Here is a 15,382-nt window from a genome sequence, read left to right on the forward strand (position 1 = left end):
AGGTTTGTTTATCCACCCCCGACTTTTATCATATAATTATTTAAATATTTTCTCTACATACATTGACAACTACATTAGACAATGTTAGAATATTTGCTTCAACCATAAAATATTATTATAAAATTCAAGAGGAAAGGAGTAGTCTATTTTATTTACCCATATTTTTATTCTCTTGTTCTTTCTTTATTCCTGATATTCCAACTTATTCCTTTTGTTTCCTTTCTCTATGAAGAACTCCATTTAGCTATTCTTTTAGGGGAAGTCTGCTAGTGATAAATTCTCTTAGTTTTCATTCAGTTGAGAATGTCTTGGTTTCACCTGAAGGGTATTTTCACTTAATATAGAATTCTGGTTTGACAAAACTTTTTTTTTTTCAGCACTTGAAAAATGTGCTAGTTCCTTCTTGCCTCCATGGTTTCTAATGAGAAATCTGTTCTCATTCAAATGGTTGCTCTCCTATAGGTAATCAGTCATTTCTTTTCCAGTTGCCTTCAAGATTTTTCTTCACCTTTAGTTTTCCAAAGAAAACTTTACAACTGCATACCTGGGCATGGATTTCTTTGGATTTATCCTGTTTGAGATTTGATTCTAAGTTAGATTGTATAATCTAAGTTTATATCTTCTGCCAATTTTGTGAAATTTTCAATCATTATTTCTTCAGCTATCTTTCAGCTTCATCTTTTTTTCTCTTCTTCTTCTGAGACTTGAGTTGCTTGAATGTTAGATCCTTTATTATTTTCCCACAGATCCTTGAGACTCATTTTTTCCAGTGTATATTCTTTCTTTGGTTAGATTAATTTCTCTTGTTCACTGATTCTTTTTTTTTTTTTTTGATAGGTAAAAAAATTTTATTTACTTACTTACATTTCTCCTAAAATATAAAAACCTGAATGGTTTCCTGAATTTCAGCTTTTGGCAGTAAATAAAGGTCAATGCAAAGAACAGTAAGCCCCAACTTTCTGTAGCAGCTTTTTATTTTTCTCTGAAAAAGAGAGTCCATTTTCCTAAAGAGACATTCATTCAGATGAGACATATATGAGGGTTTTTTGCTAAATTGCTAAAAATCATATAATTCCTGTAACTCTAGGTAAGAATTACAACAGGAAGAAAACATTAACTTAAATACTCCAGGTCACTGCAAACCCTGCAAAGTCCCTGGTGTCTGTGACAGGAGAAGAATCTGACATGTACATACTTGAACTAAAATCTAGGCCACAATGCTCTAAGACTTCATTTACTGGTCTGTAATTCATTAACAGACTGTAAGACTTACTTAAATCTAATTATGTGGTAACAAGACCTGAGAGTGTTTTGTAAAAGTTTGTTTTAGAAATCCTTAGATAAACTTAATTTGCTAATTTTCTATTCTGTTTTCTATATTTTTCTTTGTTTCATTGGTCTCCTTTGCTTTCCACAAATTCCTAAGGACAGTCCCTAAAAAAATTATTAATTCTGTTGTTTGGTTGGAGGTGAACTTTTCCCAACAGTCTTCAGGTCTGTGGATGTCCAGAGTATAAATCTGGTGAGCCACATGGGCTCCTATAGCAGCCAGGGGAGTGTAGTAGGGTGCAGTCTGGCCGCTCTTCACTCCCACCAGGCTCAGCGCCCCCAGCAGGCCACACTGAAACCGCTGAGCCACTTCTTGGTGTCTTCCCAGAACTGCAGTGCCGTGGACTTAAGCCCGATCAAAGCATCATCTCTCTTATTCTGATGGGCATAGATAGTATCGTATATTAGAGTCCACATAATTCCAGAAAAATAAAGAGGAAGGCAAACAGATGGATCACAGGAACCCTTGATAGCAGACCACCCAAGTAATGCTCCTCAATTAAATGTCAATTCCAAGGCCAACTGAGGCCAGTATGTAATTCCTTTCTTTAGTGGGTAGGTGATGACAAGAAGTAGGGATGCTGCTTCAAGAGCTGTCGTAATTCAGACACAGAAGAATGCCCAGGGCCAAGGTCAGCTGTTCCCCAAGAAAAACAAAGGATCAAAAAGTTGAAATGTCTCCAGCAGCTATTGGGCGACTTGCTGTTCTTGTAACCTTTTTATCATAGTCCTGGTTCCACATGTCATTAATAGTACAGCCTGCTTCACACATCAGAACAGCTCCAGTGCCAAGGAGGGATAACATGTACCAGTCTGGGAGACAACCTGGGTCCGCTGCCAGACCAGTGCTCCAAGTACATGGTAAACAGAGCAGCCAGGTTCCTAGGGGCTTGTCTAACCGCATGAGGCACAGGTAGGGCAGCAGAGGGCGGGGACCGAGTTCATGATCATGGCTGCCAACAGGCTCAGTGGATGCCCGCTTGGCCCCTGCCCGGCCGAGGGCTGCCAGTTTGCAGCATGGAGCCCATGGGCCATGCATACAAGGGCCAGGAAGCGGCTGCCTGAGCCCCACAGCCACTCCTGCACCCCAGCCCTCAGGCCCCATGCCGCCCACTCCCAGCTCCTGTCCCCTGATTCTTTATTCTGTTAATTCCATTATTCTATTGAGCTTATAGTATGTATTTATGTCAATTGTTATGTTCAATTCAGTCGCTCAGTTGTGTCTGACTCTCTGTGTCCCCATGGACTGCAGCATGCCAGGCTTCCCTGTCCATCACCAACTCCCGGAGCCTACTTAAACTCATGTCCATTGCATCGGTGATGCCGTCTAGCCATCTCATCCTGTGCTGTCCCCTTCTCCTGCCTTCAATCTTTCCCAGTGTCAGGGTCTTTTCCAGTGAGTTGGTTCTTTGCATCAGGTGGCCAAAATATTGAAGTTTCAGCTTCAGCATCAGTCCTTCCAATGAATATTCAGGACTGATTTCCTTTAGGATGGACTGGTTGGATCTCCTTGCAGTCCAAGGGACTCTCAAGAGGCTTCTCCAACACCACAGTTCAAAAGCATCAATTATTCTCTGCTCAGCTTTCTTTACAGTTCAACTCTCACATCCATACATGACTACTGGAAAAACTATAGCTTTGACTAGATGGACCTTTGTTGGCAAAGTCATGTCTCTGCTTTTTAATATGCTGTCTAGGTTGGTCATAGCTTTTCTTCCAAGAAGCAAGCGTCTTTTAATTTCATGGCTGCAGTCACCATCTGCAGTGATTTTGGAGCCCAAAAAAATAAAGTCTCTCACTGTTTCCATGGTTTCCCCATCTATTTGCCTTGAAGTGACAGGAGCAGATGCTGTGATCTTAGTTTTCTGAATGTTGACTTTTAAGCCAATTTTTTCACTCTCCTCTTTCACTTTCATCAAGAGGCTCTTTAGTTCTTCTTTGCTTTCTGCCATAAGGGTGGTGTCATCTGTGTATCTGAGGTTATTGATATTTTTCCTGGAAATCTTGATTCCAGCTTGTGCTTCGTCCAGCCTGGCATTTCTCATGATGTACTCTGCATATAAGTTAAATAAGCAGGGTGACAATATACAGCCTTGACGTACTCCTTTTCCTATTTGGAACCAGTCTGTTTTTCCATGTCCAATTCTAACTGTTGCTTCTTGACCTGCATAAATATTTCTCAGGAGGCAGGTCAGGTGGTCTGGTATTCCCTTTTCTTTAAGAATTTTCCAGTTTGTTGTGATCCACACAGTCATAGGCTTTCAGTTCAGTTCAGTCGCTCTGTTGTGTCCGACTCTTTGCAACCCCATGAATCATAGCACTTCAGGCCTCCCTGTCCATCACCAACTCCCGGAGTTCATTCAGACTCACGTCCATCGAGTCAGTGATGCCATCCAGCCATCTCATCCTCTGTTGTCCCCTTCTCCTTCTGCCCCCAATCCCTCCCAGCATCAGGGTCTTTTCCAGTGACTCAACTCTTCACATCAGGTGGCCAAAGTATTGGAGTTTCAGCTTCAGCATCATTCCTTCCAAAGAACACCCAGGACTGATCTCCTTTAGGATGGACTGGTTGGATCTCCTTGCAGTCCAAGGGACTCTCAAGAGTCTTCTCCAACACCACAGCTGAAAAAGAATCAATTCTTCAGCGCTCAGCTTTCTTCACAGTCCAACTCTCACATCCATACATGACTACTGGAAAAACCATAGCCTTGACTAGACAGACCTTTGTTGGCAAAGTAATGTCTCTGCTTTTGAATATGCTATCTAGGTTGATCATAACTTTCCTTCCAAGGAGTAAGCGTCTTTTAATTTCATGGCTGCAGTCACCATCTGGAGTGATTTTGGAGCCCCCAAAAATAAAGTCTGCCACTGTTTCCACTGTCTCCCCATCTATTTCCCATGAAGTGATTGGACCAGATGCCATGCTGTTTGTTTTCTGAATGTTGAGCTTTAAGCCAACTTTTTCACTCTCCACTTTCACTTTCATCAAGAGGCTTTTGAGTTCCTCTTCACTTTCTGCCATAAAGGTGGTGTCATCTGCATATCTGAGGTTATTGATATTTCCCCGGGCAATCTTGATTCCAGCTTGTGCTTCTTCCAGCCCAGCATTTCTCATGATGTACTCTGCATCATAGGCTTTGGCATAGTCAATAAAGCAGAAATAGATGTCTTTCTGGACCCCTCTTGCTTTTTCAGTGATCCAGTGGATGTTGGCAATTTGATCTCTGGTTTCTCTGCCTTTTCTAAATCCATCTTGAACATCTGAAAGTTCACGGTTCATGTACTTTTGAAGCCTGGCTTGGAGAACTTTGTGCATTACTTTGCTGGCTACTTTGTGTGATGAGTGTAATCGTGCGACAGTGTGAACATTCTTTGGCATTGCCTTTTTTGGGGATTGAAATGAAAACTGACCTTTTCCAGTCCTGTGACCACTGCTGAGTTTTCCAGATTTGCTGGCATATTGAGTGCAGCACTTTCACAGCATCATCTTTTAGGATTTGAAATAGCTCAACTTTAATTCCATCAAGTCCACTAGCTTTGTTCTTAGTGATGCTTCCTCAGGCCAACTTGACTTCGCATTCCAGGATGTCTGGCTGTAGTTGAGTGATCACACCATCATGATTATCTGGATCATTAAGATCTGTTTTGTGTAGTTCTTCTGTGTATTCTTGCCACCTCTTAATCTCTTCTGCTTCTGTTAGTTCCATACCATTTCTGTCCTTTCTTGTGCCCATCTTTGCATGAAACATTCCCTTGTTATCTAATTTTCTTGAAGAGATCTCTGGTCTTTCCCATTCTATTTTTTTCCTCTATTTCTTTGCATTAATCACTGAGGAAGGCTGTCTTGTCTGTCCGTGCTATTTTTTGGAACTCTGCATTCAAATGGGTATATCTTTCCTTTTCTCCTTTGCCTTTTGCTTCTCTTCTTTTCTCAGCTTTTTGTAAGGCCTCCTCAGACAACCATTTTTCCTTTTTGCATTTCTTTTTCTTAGGGTTGGTCTTGATCACTGCCTCCTATACAATGTCACAAACCTCTGTCCAAAGTTCTTCAAGCCCTCTCTCTATCAGATCTAATCCCTTGAATCTGTTTGTCACTTCCACTGTACGGGATTTGATTTAGGTTATACCTGAATGGTCTAGTGGTTTTCCCTACTTTCTTCAATTTAAGTCTGAATTTGGAAATAAGGAGTTCATGATTATTGTATTATTTCATTTCAAATTTTCCATTTGGTTATTCTTTATATCCTCTTATTTTTTTGCTGAAACTTTCATTTTTTTTAAACATGTTTGTAATTTCTCGTTGAAGCATTTTTGTGATGGCTGCTTTAAAATCCTTGTCAGATAATTAAAACATTTGTGTCATCTTGGTGTTGGTGTCTATTTATTGGTTCTTAGTATTCTGAGAAATTTTCTGTTGCATCCTGGGCTAGGTTTTTGTGGGGCAGGGCAGGGAGGGGTATTATGTTAACAGACACCAGGTCTTTAAAAACATTTTTTTTTTTGTTTATTTCATTTTGGCTATGCTGGTCTTCACTGTTGCACAGGCTTTTTTCTAGTTGTGGAAAACAGGGGCTACTCTTTAGTTGCAGTGCGTGGGTTTCTCATTTCAGTGACTTCTCTTACTGCGGAGCATGGGCTCTAGGGCAAGTGGGCTTCAGTAGTACCACCACATGGGCTCAGTAGTTGTGGCTCCTGGGCTCTAGAGCACAGGCTCGATAGTTGTGGTGCTCTGGCTTAGTTGCTTTGAAGCATGTGGGATCCTCCCAGATCAAGGATCAAACCCGTGTCTCTGGCATTGGCAAATTGTTTCTTTACCACTGAACCACCAAGAAAGCTCAGACACTAAGTCTTATTTAAATCTTTTTTTGGCAGGCCTCCATAATAACCAGACCGGTGGGGAAGAGGCGTGCTGACTTTTTACCACCAGTTGCAGATTTCCCTACATTCTTTATCCTAGTTCTGTTATCTCTCTAGGAAGGTAGTTCTGTTCTCTCTCTGGGAATGGGGAAGGGTATCTCATTACTTCTTGGCAGGGGTGGAAATCCGCATTTTGTTGCCTCCACTTATAGCAGGGAGTGGTGTGGTAACAGGTACTGCATTACTGATGGACAGTGGCGACAGTCTAGGCTCCCTACCCAGTCTCTACTGATATCACATTGAGGAGGAGGAATGCCTTGTTATTGCTAAGTGAGAGTGGATGTCAACGCCTTTCAGATGATGTTATTAGTACCATAGGGATTGTTCTTTTTTTAAAAAAAAAAAAAACATTTTTATCATCTTTTTTAAAATATTCTTACAGCATATAATTCATCTACTTAAAGTGTATAATTCAGGGGGTTTTAGTATATTCACAGAGTTGTGTGGGTAAGCATTACCACAATCTAAATTTAGAACATTTTCATTACCCTAGAAAGAAACACCCTATCCATTAGCAGTTAACTCCCCGGACCCCACTCCCAGCCACTGGCAACCACTAATCTAATTTCTGCTTCTATGGTTTTGCCTATTCTGGACATTCCATATAAATGGAATCATACAATATATGGCCTTTTGTGACTGGCTTCTTTCACTTAACAACATTTTCAAGATTCATCCATGTTGTAGCGTGTATCAATACTTCATTTCCATTTTATGACCAAATGATATTCCATTATATGCATATATCACATTTGAAAAATCAGTTCTTTAGTTGATAGAAATTTGGGTTGTCTGCATTTTTGGAATATTATGAGTAATGATGCTGTGAGCTTTCATATACATGTTTTTAGGTGGACATATGTTTTCAAAAACACCTAGGTGTAGGATTGCTGAGTCCTATGGTAACTGTTTAACCACTTGAGAGAATGCCAGACTGTCTTCCAAAGGGGCTTAATCAGTTTATATTCCCACCAGCAGTGTACAAGGGTGTTTGAAATTAGTTCTTACTATGGGTACCAGAGACTTGGCATTCCTCTGGTGACCCTGTTTTTGTCTCCTTTTTTGACCTTTTCCTTTATGCTTGTCCTCAGAGATTTTGTCATCTGCAGCTCTTCTAGTATAGCTACTGTTATCAATCAGGCTTTAGTGTGGTGGTAATGGTATTAAATATTTAGGATATTTAGGAGGGATAGTGTTCTCTATTCTTCTGATTACATCTCAATCTCAGGAGCATGTAGTAATCCTGTGTTTGGGAGCAGGGTTGGAGAGTGGCCTTCAGGGATAGAGCATTTTGCCCCTGCCCACTATTATCCTGTCTGCCTATAGCAGGTATCCTCTAGTATTCTCAGTCTGTGTCCTTGAGATTCTCTCTCTTGAGATTAGGGCTTTTTTCTCCCTTGAGTAACACAGGGAAGCTGAGGCTGGGTGCTTCTCCCTTCCCATAGCACTAGTCAAATTATTTCAGTGCCCTCACTTGAAATCCTTCCTCTGTAGATGAAGCCTTTTGTTCAGTAAGGGAGCCAGGACACTGAACACCAGCAACCCAGACAGTACCACTGGGGGAGCTTTTTCTCCAGGTTCTCTCCCTAACTTCCCTGTGAGATCGCTCCTAGGTTTCTAGAGAAAAAGCTTACAAGAAGGTGGGAACTCCCTATGAGTACAGGCCCCAGAAACTTCATATTCTCATAGTAGTCCCCACTTGGCCCCCAGAGATTCATCAGAATTTCTAATTTAATGTTCCTACTGTGACCTCTGCCCCAAGAAAGTAAATGCTTCTGTCCTATGTCTCCCTGCAGGCATGGTTGTCTCTCTTTGAGTCTGACCATTTGTCCTGTGACTCATTTCTCTAATGGTTTCACAAAAAATCGTTAATTTGCTGCCTCTCCTGCCTTTTTCTTCTTGTAAGGATGAGAATTTCTTTTTTCTGACTCTCTACAGGTCCAAGATGAAACCTCATGTGTTTTTTTTTTTTTTAACTAGGAGTTAATCATTGAAATGCAGTATAAATGATCTTTTTCTCTGAGGCTTAATTGGCTACACAGATAGACAAATATTTTCTTTGATGTTTAGTGCTTTGCTGAGATTCCTGTGTGTGCCTCCCCCTGATTTATCCTCTAGAGAAGCATTTCCTAGGGCTGTGTGAATTCCACATACGTTTAGGGGCTTTGATACCTTGTGAAAATTGTATGCAGACTTTTAAGGATATGTTTTTATGTATATTTTTTTCTGAGCTAGTAGCCTTCTTCTGATTCTCAAGTGGGCCCCTATTCTTGAAGAAGTTTTTAAAAAGCTAATTGCTGTAGAAAAAGTTCATAGTACTAGGTGACCAATTTGAATATATTAAAAAATCTTTCATTCTTTCTCAAAGCCTGGATATTTTCACCTAATATTAGTCTAACTGGTCTATGAAACATATCAACCTACCTTAAAAGATTGACTGTGTGTCTCCTCTAGGCCTAGAGTCTCATTCGTTACATCTGAGACTTTCATAGCAGCAGGGTGAAAGCTCATATATTTCAAGTCAGCAGAATACACTGCATACTCTCAAATAGAGCCTATTCATATCATTTTACCTGTATCTCTAACAAACTTGATTATTTGGTTTTCTGACCCACAGCAGATAAAAAGTACTAAGCTTGCAAATGCACACTTATTGCACAAAAAGGGACGTTGAGGAATGGGAGAAAAACTTTGAAAGCAAACTTCAGTTGTCATCTCTTATGCGAAAATTGCTCAGATCTTCAAGTCAGACTCAGTTGCTCCCACTCCTCCATTACCAGAATATATCAGTATCATGGTAAATACCTCTGTGATACAGGGTAGGAGAATTATCAAACCTATCTAAGCAGCCTAAAAGTACATTGCTTTTTGGGAATCAGTGTTTCAGTTGATGTCAGCCCATAGCCATCAGAAATGTCCTATTTATTCTTTATAAGAAACCTAAGAATTATTTTAAACTATCTGAAAGATATGTCCATGATTTTTAAAGCTTTAAACTGAGAAATAAGTTTCGCTTCACTGGAAAAACCACTGTGGGACATAATATCTTGACAACATTGGCTATTTTTGTTTATAGAAATTCTTTGCTAGGCTTTCTCTGCTTTGAATGGTTTATTCTTTCTAGATAACCTGAAAAGTCTCTTTTTGCCTTAAGATTTATAATTCTAAGAAAATCACTTACAGTTTATTCCTTTTGATTAGATATAGTTACTGTGTTTGCAGCTGTTTTTTCTTTTTTAATACTTTTGGGGTGACATCTGTTTGTCATCAGTTATGTATAGTTTTAGATTTAGTGACTATGAATCAAAACTGATCAATCTTCTCTGCTTCATTATACATGGACCAGACAGTGTTCCCCTTTGTGTCATATAGGAAGTAAATGTTTTGGCTTTTCCTCTAAAAAATGTCACAGAAATGTTCAGACTAGCTGTGCTTTAAGAAACTGCCCACTGAGAGATGTTAATGAGAACAGTAAAAGCCAGAGCTGTCCATGAAGGGCATTTTCATTTTGTGGCTCTGGCAGGTTAAGCATTGATATTCTAATTGAATTCGTAGTGAGGCCTCCTTTGTTTCCGCAAGCATCTGAGGGGCCAGGATGGGCATGCACTGTTGGACTTGGCATAGCTGCTGGGCTGTATGTTAGGCTGTGAATTCCCTCTTTGACCATAAATGAGCAGATATCTGGTAAGTACAAAGTCTTTTTGTTTCAGGAACTTTTGGGGAAACTACCAGTGCATATAAAATAGGCACACAATTAAGAACTTGTAAAACTTGTAAACTTCATTACCTAGGTCAGTGTCAATATCCAGATCCGTCATTCACAATCTTTAATTTAGCAGCAAATACCCATGTTTCATTCTGTGAAGTTTCTGCATTACCTCGTGACCTATAGAATGTTGGTTAAAGTTCTCGATGGGGCTATTGCTTGGGAACACTGTCTTTGGAAGTCAGACCATCCACGTTTTAGTTGAGCCATGAATTCACGTCTCCTTTTACCTATCAACAATTAATTTATGGACTGGAAAAGAGAACTTTCTGCTTTTAGAACTAAAGCTGAGACTATGTTGATGATAGTAAAATAACTGCAGCTGGAGTTTATTTACCAATTACCATGAGCCCAATACCATACTAAAGATCTTTACATAAATTCACCTATTTAATCCCTACAACTACCCCAGTGAGGTTAAGGGTTCTTATTCTTGTTTTACAGATAAGTAAACTGAGACATAGACAATTTAGACAACTTCCCCAAACTAGTAAGTGGTAAAATTAGTAGACCAATCCCAGCAGTCTGTCCCTAGACACATATTCCTTTCTTTATAAAGATTTTTAATTTATTTTTAACCATTTGAAACATTTGTTTGGTTCAAATATCAAACTGTGAAACAAAATACATTCAGAGAGATCCAGCTTTTGTCTCTCTTGTCCCTGTTTTCTCCCCTTTTCTCAGCGTTAAATGGTTTTCTTTGTAAGTTCTTGGCTTATCTTTTTATTGTTTCTTTATGAAAATAAATACAAATATGAATGTATGTGTGTACTACTATATATGTATAAAACTGATACCTCTATCAGGATACACTATAACTATTTTGTTTGCCCATGTTTATTTTAAAAACCTTAAAAAATACCTTTTCTTACCAGAAGCAGATTCATGAGACCAGTCTGGTAAATATATTTTGTATCACTTTGCAGATATCTTCCTGAGTACTGAACTCACATTCCTATCCCCTCTTCAGCATTTTATGTTCTGCCTCATACTTGAAATGTTTGACTTCTACAGCAAGATAAGGCAGACTCTTGCACTCTGCCTTGAGTAAAAATGCTTCTCTGGAAACCTTGGATCTGATGCTATTTAATCTGGCTAGCCTGTTAAATTGAAATCAAGCTTACCATATAAGTCTTTTTTTCTAAAGGTGGAAGAGAGAATTACAGTAGTCATTGGATTTAGCTTTCATTTGCTTAAGAAAAATAGGTATGAATTGATTGGTATTTCTACAGTCCCAGGTTCCCCAGACTTCACAGTGTTCCTGTTCCCTGGAAGTTTGCTGTTTCTGAAGCAATGGACAAGAGCCAAGTTTCACTGGCCTCTGCTTTTTCTCTTTGTCTAGAGTCTTCAAGTTTCTCTTATGTTTGGTAAATGTGTGTATTAGTTTCCTAGGGCTGCTGTAACAAATTACCACAAACTGAGTGGCTTAAAACAACAGGAATTTATTTTCTCACAAGTCCAAAATCAACCAGATTACTCCCTCCAGAAACTTTAGGGAAATTCTGTTCTTTGCTCTTCCAGGTTCTGATATCTGTCCGCACTTACTGACTTGTGGATTAATGAATCATTCCAGTCTCTACCTCCATGGTTGTACTCCCTTCTCTTCTGTCTCAAATTTGCCTCTGGCTTTCTCTTATAAAGACACTTGTTACTGGATTTAAGGCCCACCTGGATTTTCCAGGATTATCCTTTCATCTCAGAATCCTTAAATTATTTTTATCTGCCAAGAACTCATTTCTAAAGTAATGCAACATTGACAGGTTCCATAAATTAGGATGTGGACATGTTTTTGGAGTTGGGGGGGGCACCATTCAGCCCACTTCTGTGTCTCTAGGCTAACTTAGAAAATGCTACAGAACAGATTTTTGTAAGCAATTTTATCAGGTATGAAGACATGGTATATGCTGTGTGATTGTTACTAAACCCAAAGCATGACTTTGCAGTCAGTTGATATATTTTGAGAAATATATGAAAAATAATGAAATATTTTAGGAGGTTGAAAAATACTTGGTTGTAATAGTCTTTCCAGAGCTAAGGTAGGATTTCCCACAGAACCCTGTTTCACAGAGGCAGTAGTTGAGCACAATTGTAAATTGCTACCTCTTCTTAACCACTGTCTCATTAAAGGCATTCTGGTAATTTATAGAGATGGTTCAGAGTCTTCAGCAAAATGGTGATTCAGTTTCTCCCACTGGCCACCCAGAACACTGAGCCCTGTGCAAAATATGTTAATAGATATGTCTGTGATCCTCTCTTGCTTCCTTATACAAAGCATTATGTAATAAACCTCCCATTTTTGTTTCCTATAGACTTAGCTTTCTCCCCACACAGTAGCCAATTAATTGGCTAGGATTCTTCATAGGAAGGTCATTTTGTTACCACCTCATCACCAGCATGTTCAATGTTGGTTTCCTGTTCAGGTCATGTTATTAATTCTAAATCTTCCCTAAATGAAACCAATAGGCATTTGCAGAGTTGTCCCTGCAAAGTAGCAAATGGAATGAGTCCTTATTCATTTAAATGACATCATTGGAAGGACTGATGTTGAAGCTGAAACTCCAATACTTTGGCCACCTGATTCAAAGAGCTGACTCATTTGAAAAGACCCTGATGCTGGGAAAGATTGAGGGCAGGAGGAGAAGGGGATGACAGAGGATGAGATGGTTGGATGGCATCATCAACTCGATGGACATGGGTTTGGATGAACTCTGGGAGTTGGTGATGGGTAGGGAGGCCTGGCATGCTGCGGTCCATGGGGTCACAAAGAGTCGGACACGACTGAGCAACTGAACTGAACTGATTATATGATTGTTCAGTCCTGTACTTTGTGAAATGTCAGTTTAAACAGACTACACCAACTGAGAATTAATTGCTTTATTGTATCATACTCTATACTTCAACTTTCATGGTAATGATGACCCTATGTGTGAAACAGCAAAAGAGACACAGATATAAAGAACAGACTTTTGGACTCTGTGGGAGAAGGCAAGGGTGGGATGATTTGAGAGAATAACATTGAAACACGTATATTACCACATGTGAAATAGATGACCAGTCCAAGTTCGATGCATGAAACAGGGCACTCAAAGCCGGTGCACTGGGACAACACTGAGGGATGGGATGGGGAGGGAGGTGGGAAGGGGGTTCAGCCTGGGGGACACATGTACACCCGTGGCTGATTCATGTCAATGTATGGCAAAAACCACTACAATATTGTAAAGTAATTAGCCTCCAATTAAAATAAATAAATTAATTTTTTAAAATGTCTTGAACTTGAGAGGTCAGAGAAAGCAACCCAATAGTGTTAAATTCACAGTATGTTCTCCATTTATTGGATAAATCAAATTTAAAAAATCACCAGAAAAAAAAGAATTCAGCAAGGTGGCAGGATATGACATTAACATATAAAATCAATAGCTTTTATAATCAAGTGGAAGATGCCTAGGGCACGTTGTAATGTAGGAAGTTTAAAAAGTACTCAAAAAAAGAGTGGGATGTGTCAAAAGTGCATAGGTGCAAGCCAACCTGAAAGAGCTCCCAGTGACCAAAGGTAGAACAACTTGAGCATAAAGTTGTTAATTAACAGTAATACTGAATTATAACCCAAAGAATAAAATAGATCCATGAGGTTCTAGAGGCTTCCCTCATAGCTCAGTCGGTAAAAGAATCTGCCTGCAATGCAGGAGACCTGGGTTCTATCCCTGGATTGGGAAGATCCCCTGGAACGGGGCATGGCAACCCACTCCATCTTGCCTGGAGACTCCCACGGACAGATAAGCCTGGCAGGCTACAGTCCATGGGGTCACAAGAGTCGGACACAACTTAGCAACTAAAACAACAAACCACCATATAAGGTGCTAATGATATAAATAAATAATTGAATGAATGAACAAAAAAATAAATTAGGGAGAAGGGGCAGGCCTTTTTTTTTTTTACAGAGGAATTCCAATTCATAAATGTAGGGCTGGTAGAACTAAGGAAGATAACAAATCACCATTAGAATACCATAACAAAAGTAATAACTTTTGCGGGGAAGAAATATATCTGTCAATGCTAAAATTAGTTCATGGCAGTTTGAGGAGAAACAGGGTGTTTTTTATAATCTCAGAGTACCTCCTCTAAGATATTTATTAAGTAGAAAGGAAAATATAGTAACCTGACAGCTGAGAAAATCAGCAAGACACACTATCTTAACCAACTGATCGAGTTTAACATTACCACTAAGATGACACTGGCATCATACATTCCTTATATAATGGGATAAGAGAGTCATAGCATCCTTTCTGTGGCGTTTTTGCTCAAAAATGAATAACCTCAATCTAATCATGAGAAAATACCAGACAAACCCAGATGGTATGGACATTATATAAAGTATGTGAGCGGTACTGTTCAGAAGTGTCAAGGTCTGGAAAGAAAAGGAGAAACTATCACAAATTGAAGGATACAAAGGATACATGACAACTACTGCAAAGTGTGATTCTGGATTGAATTCTGGAACAAAAAGACATTGGGGGAAAATTAGTTGTAGGTGAATGTTAATTTCCTGGTTTAGGTAATTGTAATCTGGTTATACAAGATGTTAACATTAGAGGGAAATATAAGAAGGATATATGGGATCTCTGTATTATTTTAGTAACTTCTCTGTAATACTAAAATTATGTAAATAATTTTAAAATAAGGTGATAGCTAAATGATCATAAGTTATCATAGGATACTTGTTGATTAATTTGAGAGAGTTAAGGATTTTTGTTTTACATAGACTTTTTAAGAGTAACCTGTACTGTTGATTTAAATTCAAGGAGCCCAAGAAAATTTAGGAAGAACCCCTTTACTCTTTATTAAATCCAGAACAAGCTGACTTTCCTGTCAATTCTTCACACCCTTTCCAAATAGAAGTTGATGTGACCATTTAGGAAGTTAGAGATGTCTCTTTTGTTGGAGTGCAGAGTGGGTGGGGATGGTCTTTTTAAAAGAACATTAAATGGTGTTAATTCCATAGTGATGGTCTTCTCAAGGTGTGTGCAATGTCTTACCAGGTGTTCCGGAAGGACCTTATCAGTGCCATGAAGATTCCAGACTCTCACCATATTAACCCTGACAACTATTACCTCTTCACGGATACATGGAAGGAAGAATGGGAAAAGGGAGTCCAAGTACCAGCCAATCCAGACACTCTTCCACAGCCTTCCGTCAGGTATTTTCATGGTTGTACCTTTGATTTAGGGGATGAATGCTCTTACGGTTGCCTGTGAGCTGCTTGAGGGGAGACTTTGAGTGGCTAACTATACATTTATAATGCTAAGTCACATACATGTTCAGCGATTCATTCAGACCAATGGCAGATTATACCAGACTAAGATAGGTCAGTAG

At 39.3% G+C, this 15,382-nt stretch overlaps 1 protein-coding gene and 1 pseudogene across 5 annotated transcripts in view; one reads left to right on the top strand and one right to left on the bottom strand.

Annotated features, from left to right (window-relative positions):
* JADE3 (jade family PHD finger 3) overlaps positions 1-15,382 on the top strand; it is a 139,415-nt gene that overhangs the window by 74,430 nt on the left and 49,603 nt on the right. For all 5 annotated transcript variants that reach the window (XM_070784009.1, XM_070784011.1, XM_070784008.1 and 2 more), the window contains one exon: positions 15,049-15,206. In XM_070784009.1, coding sequence (XP_070640110.1) covers positions 15,049-15,206 — 158 coding nt within the window. The remainder of the gene's footprint in view (positions 1-15,048; positions 15,207-15,382) is intronic.
* LOC139181190 (4-hydroxybenzoate polyprenyltransferase, mitochondrial pseudogene) lies at positions 1,355-11,598 on the bottom strand (annotated as a pseudogene).

This window comes from Bos indicus, chromosome X, assembly GCF_029378745.1.
Source record: "Bos indicus isolate NIAB-ARS_2022 breed Sahiwal x Tharparkar chromosome X, NIAB-ARS_B.indTharparkar_mat_pri_1.0, whole genome shotgun sequence".
NCBI lineage: Eukaryota > Metazoa > Chordata > Mammalia > Artiodactyla > Bovidae > Bos > Bos indicus.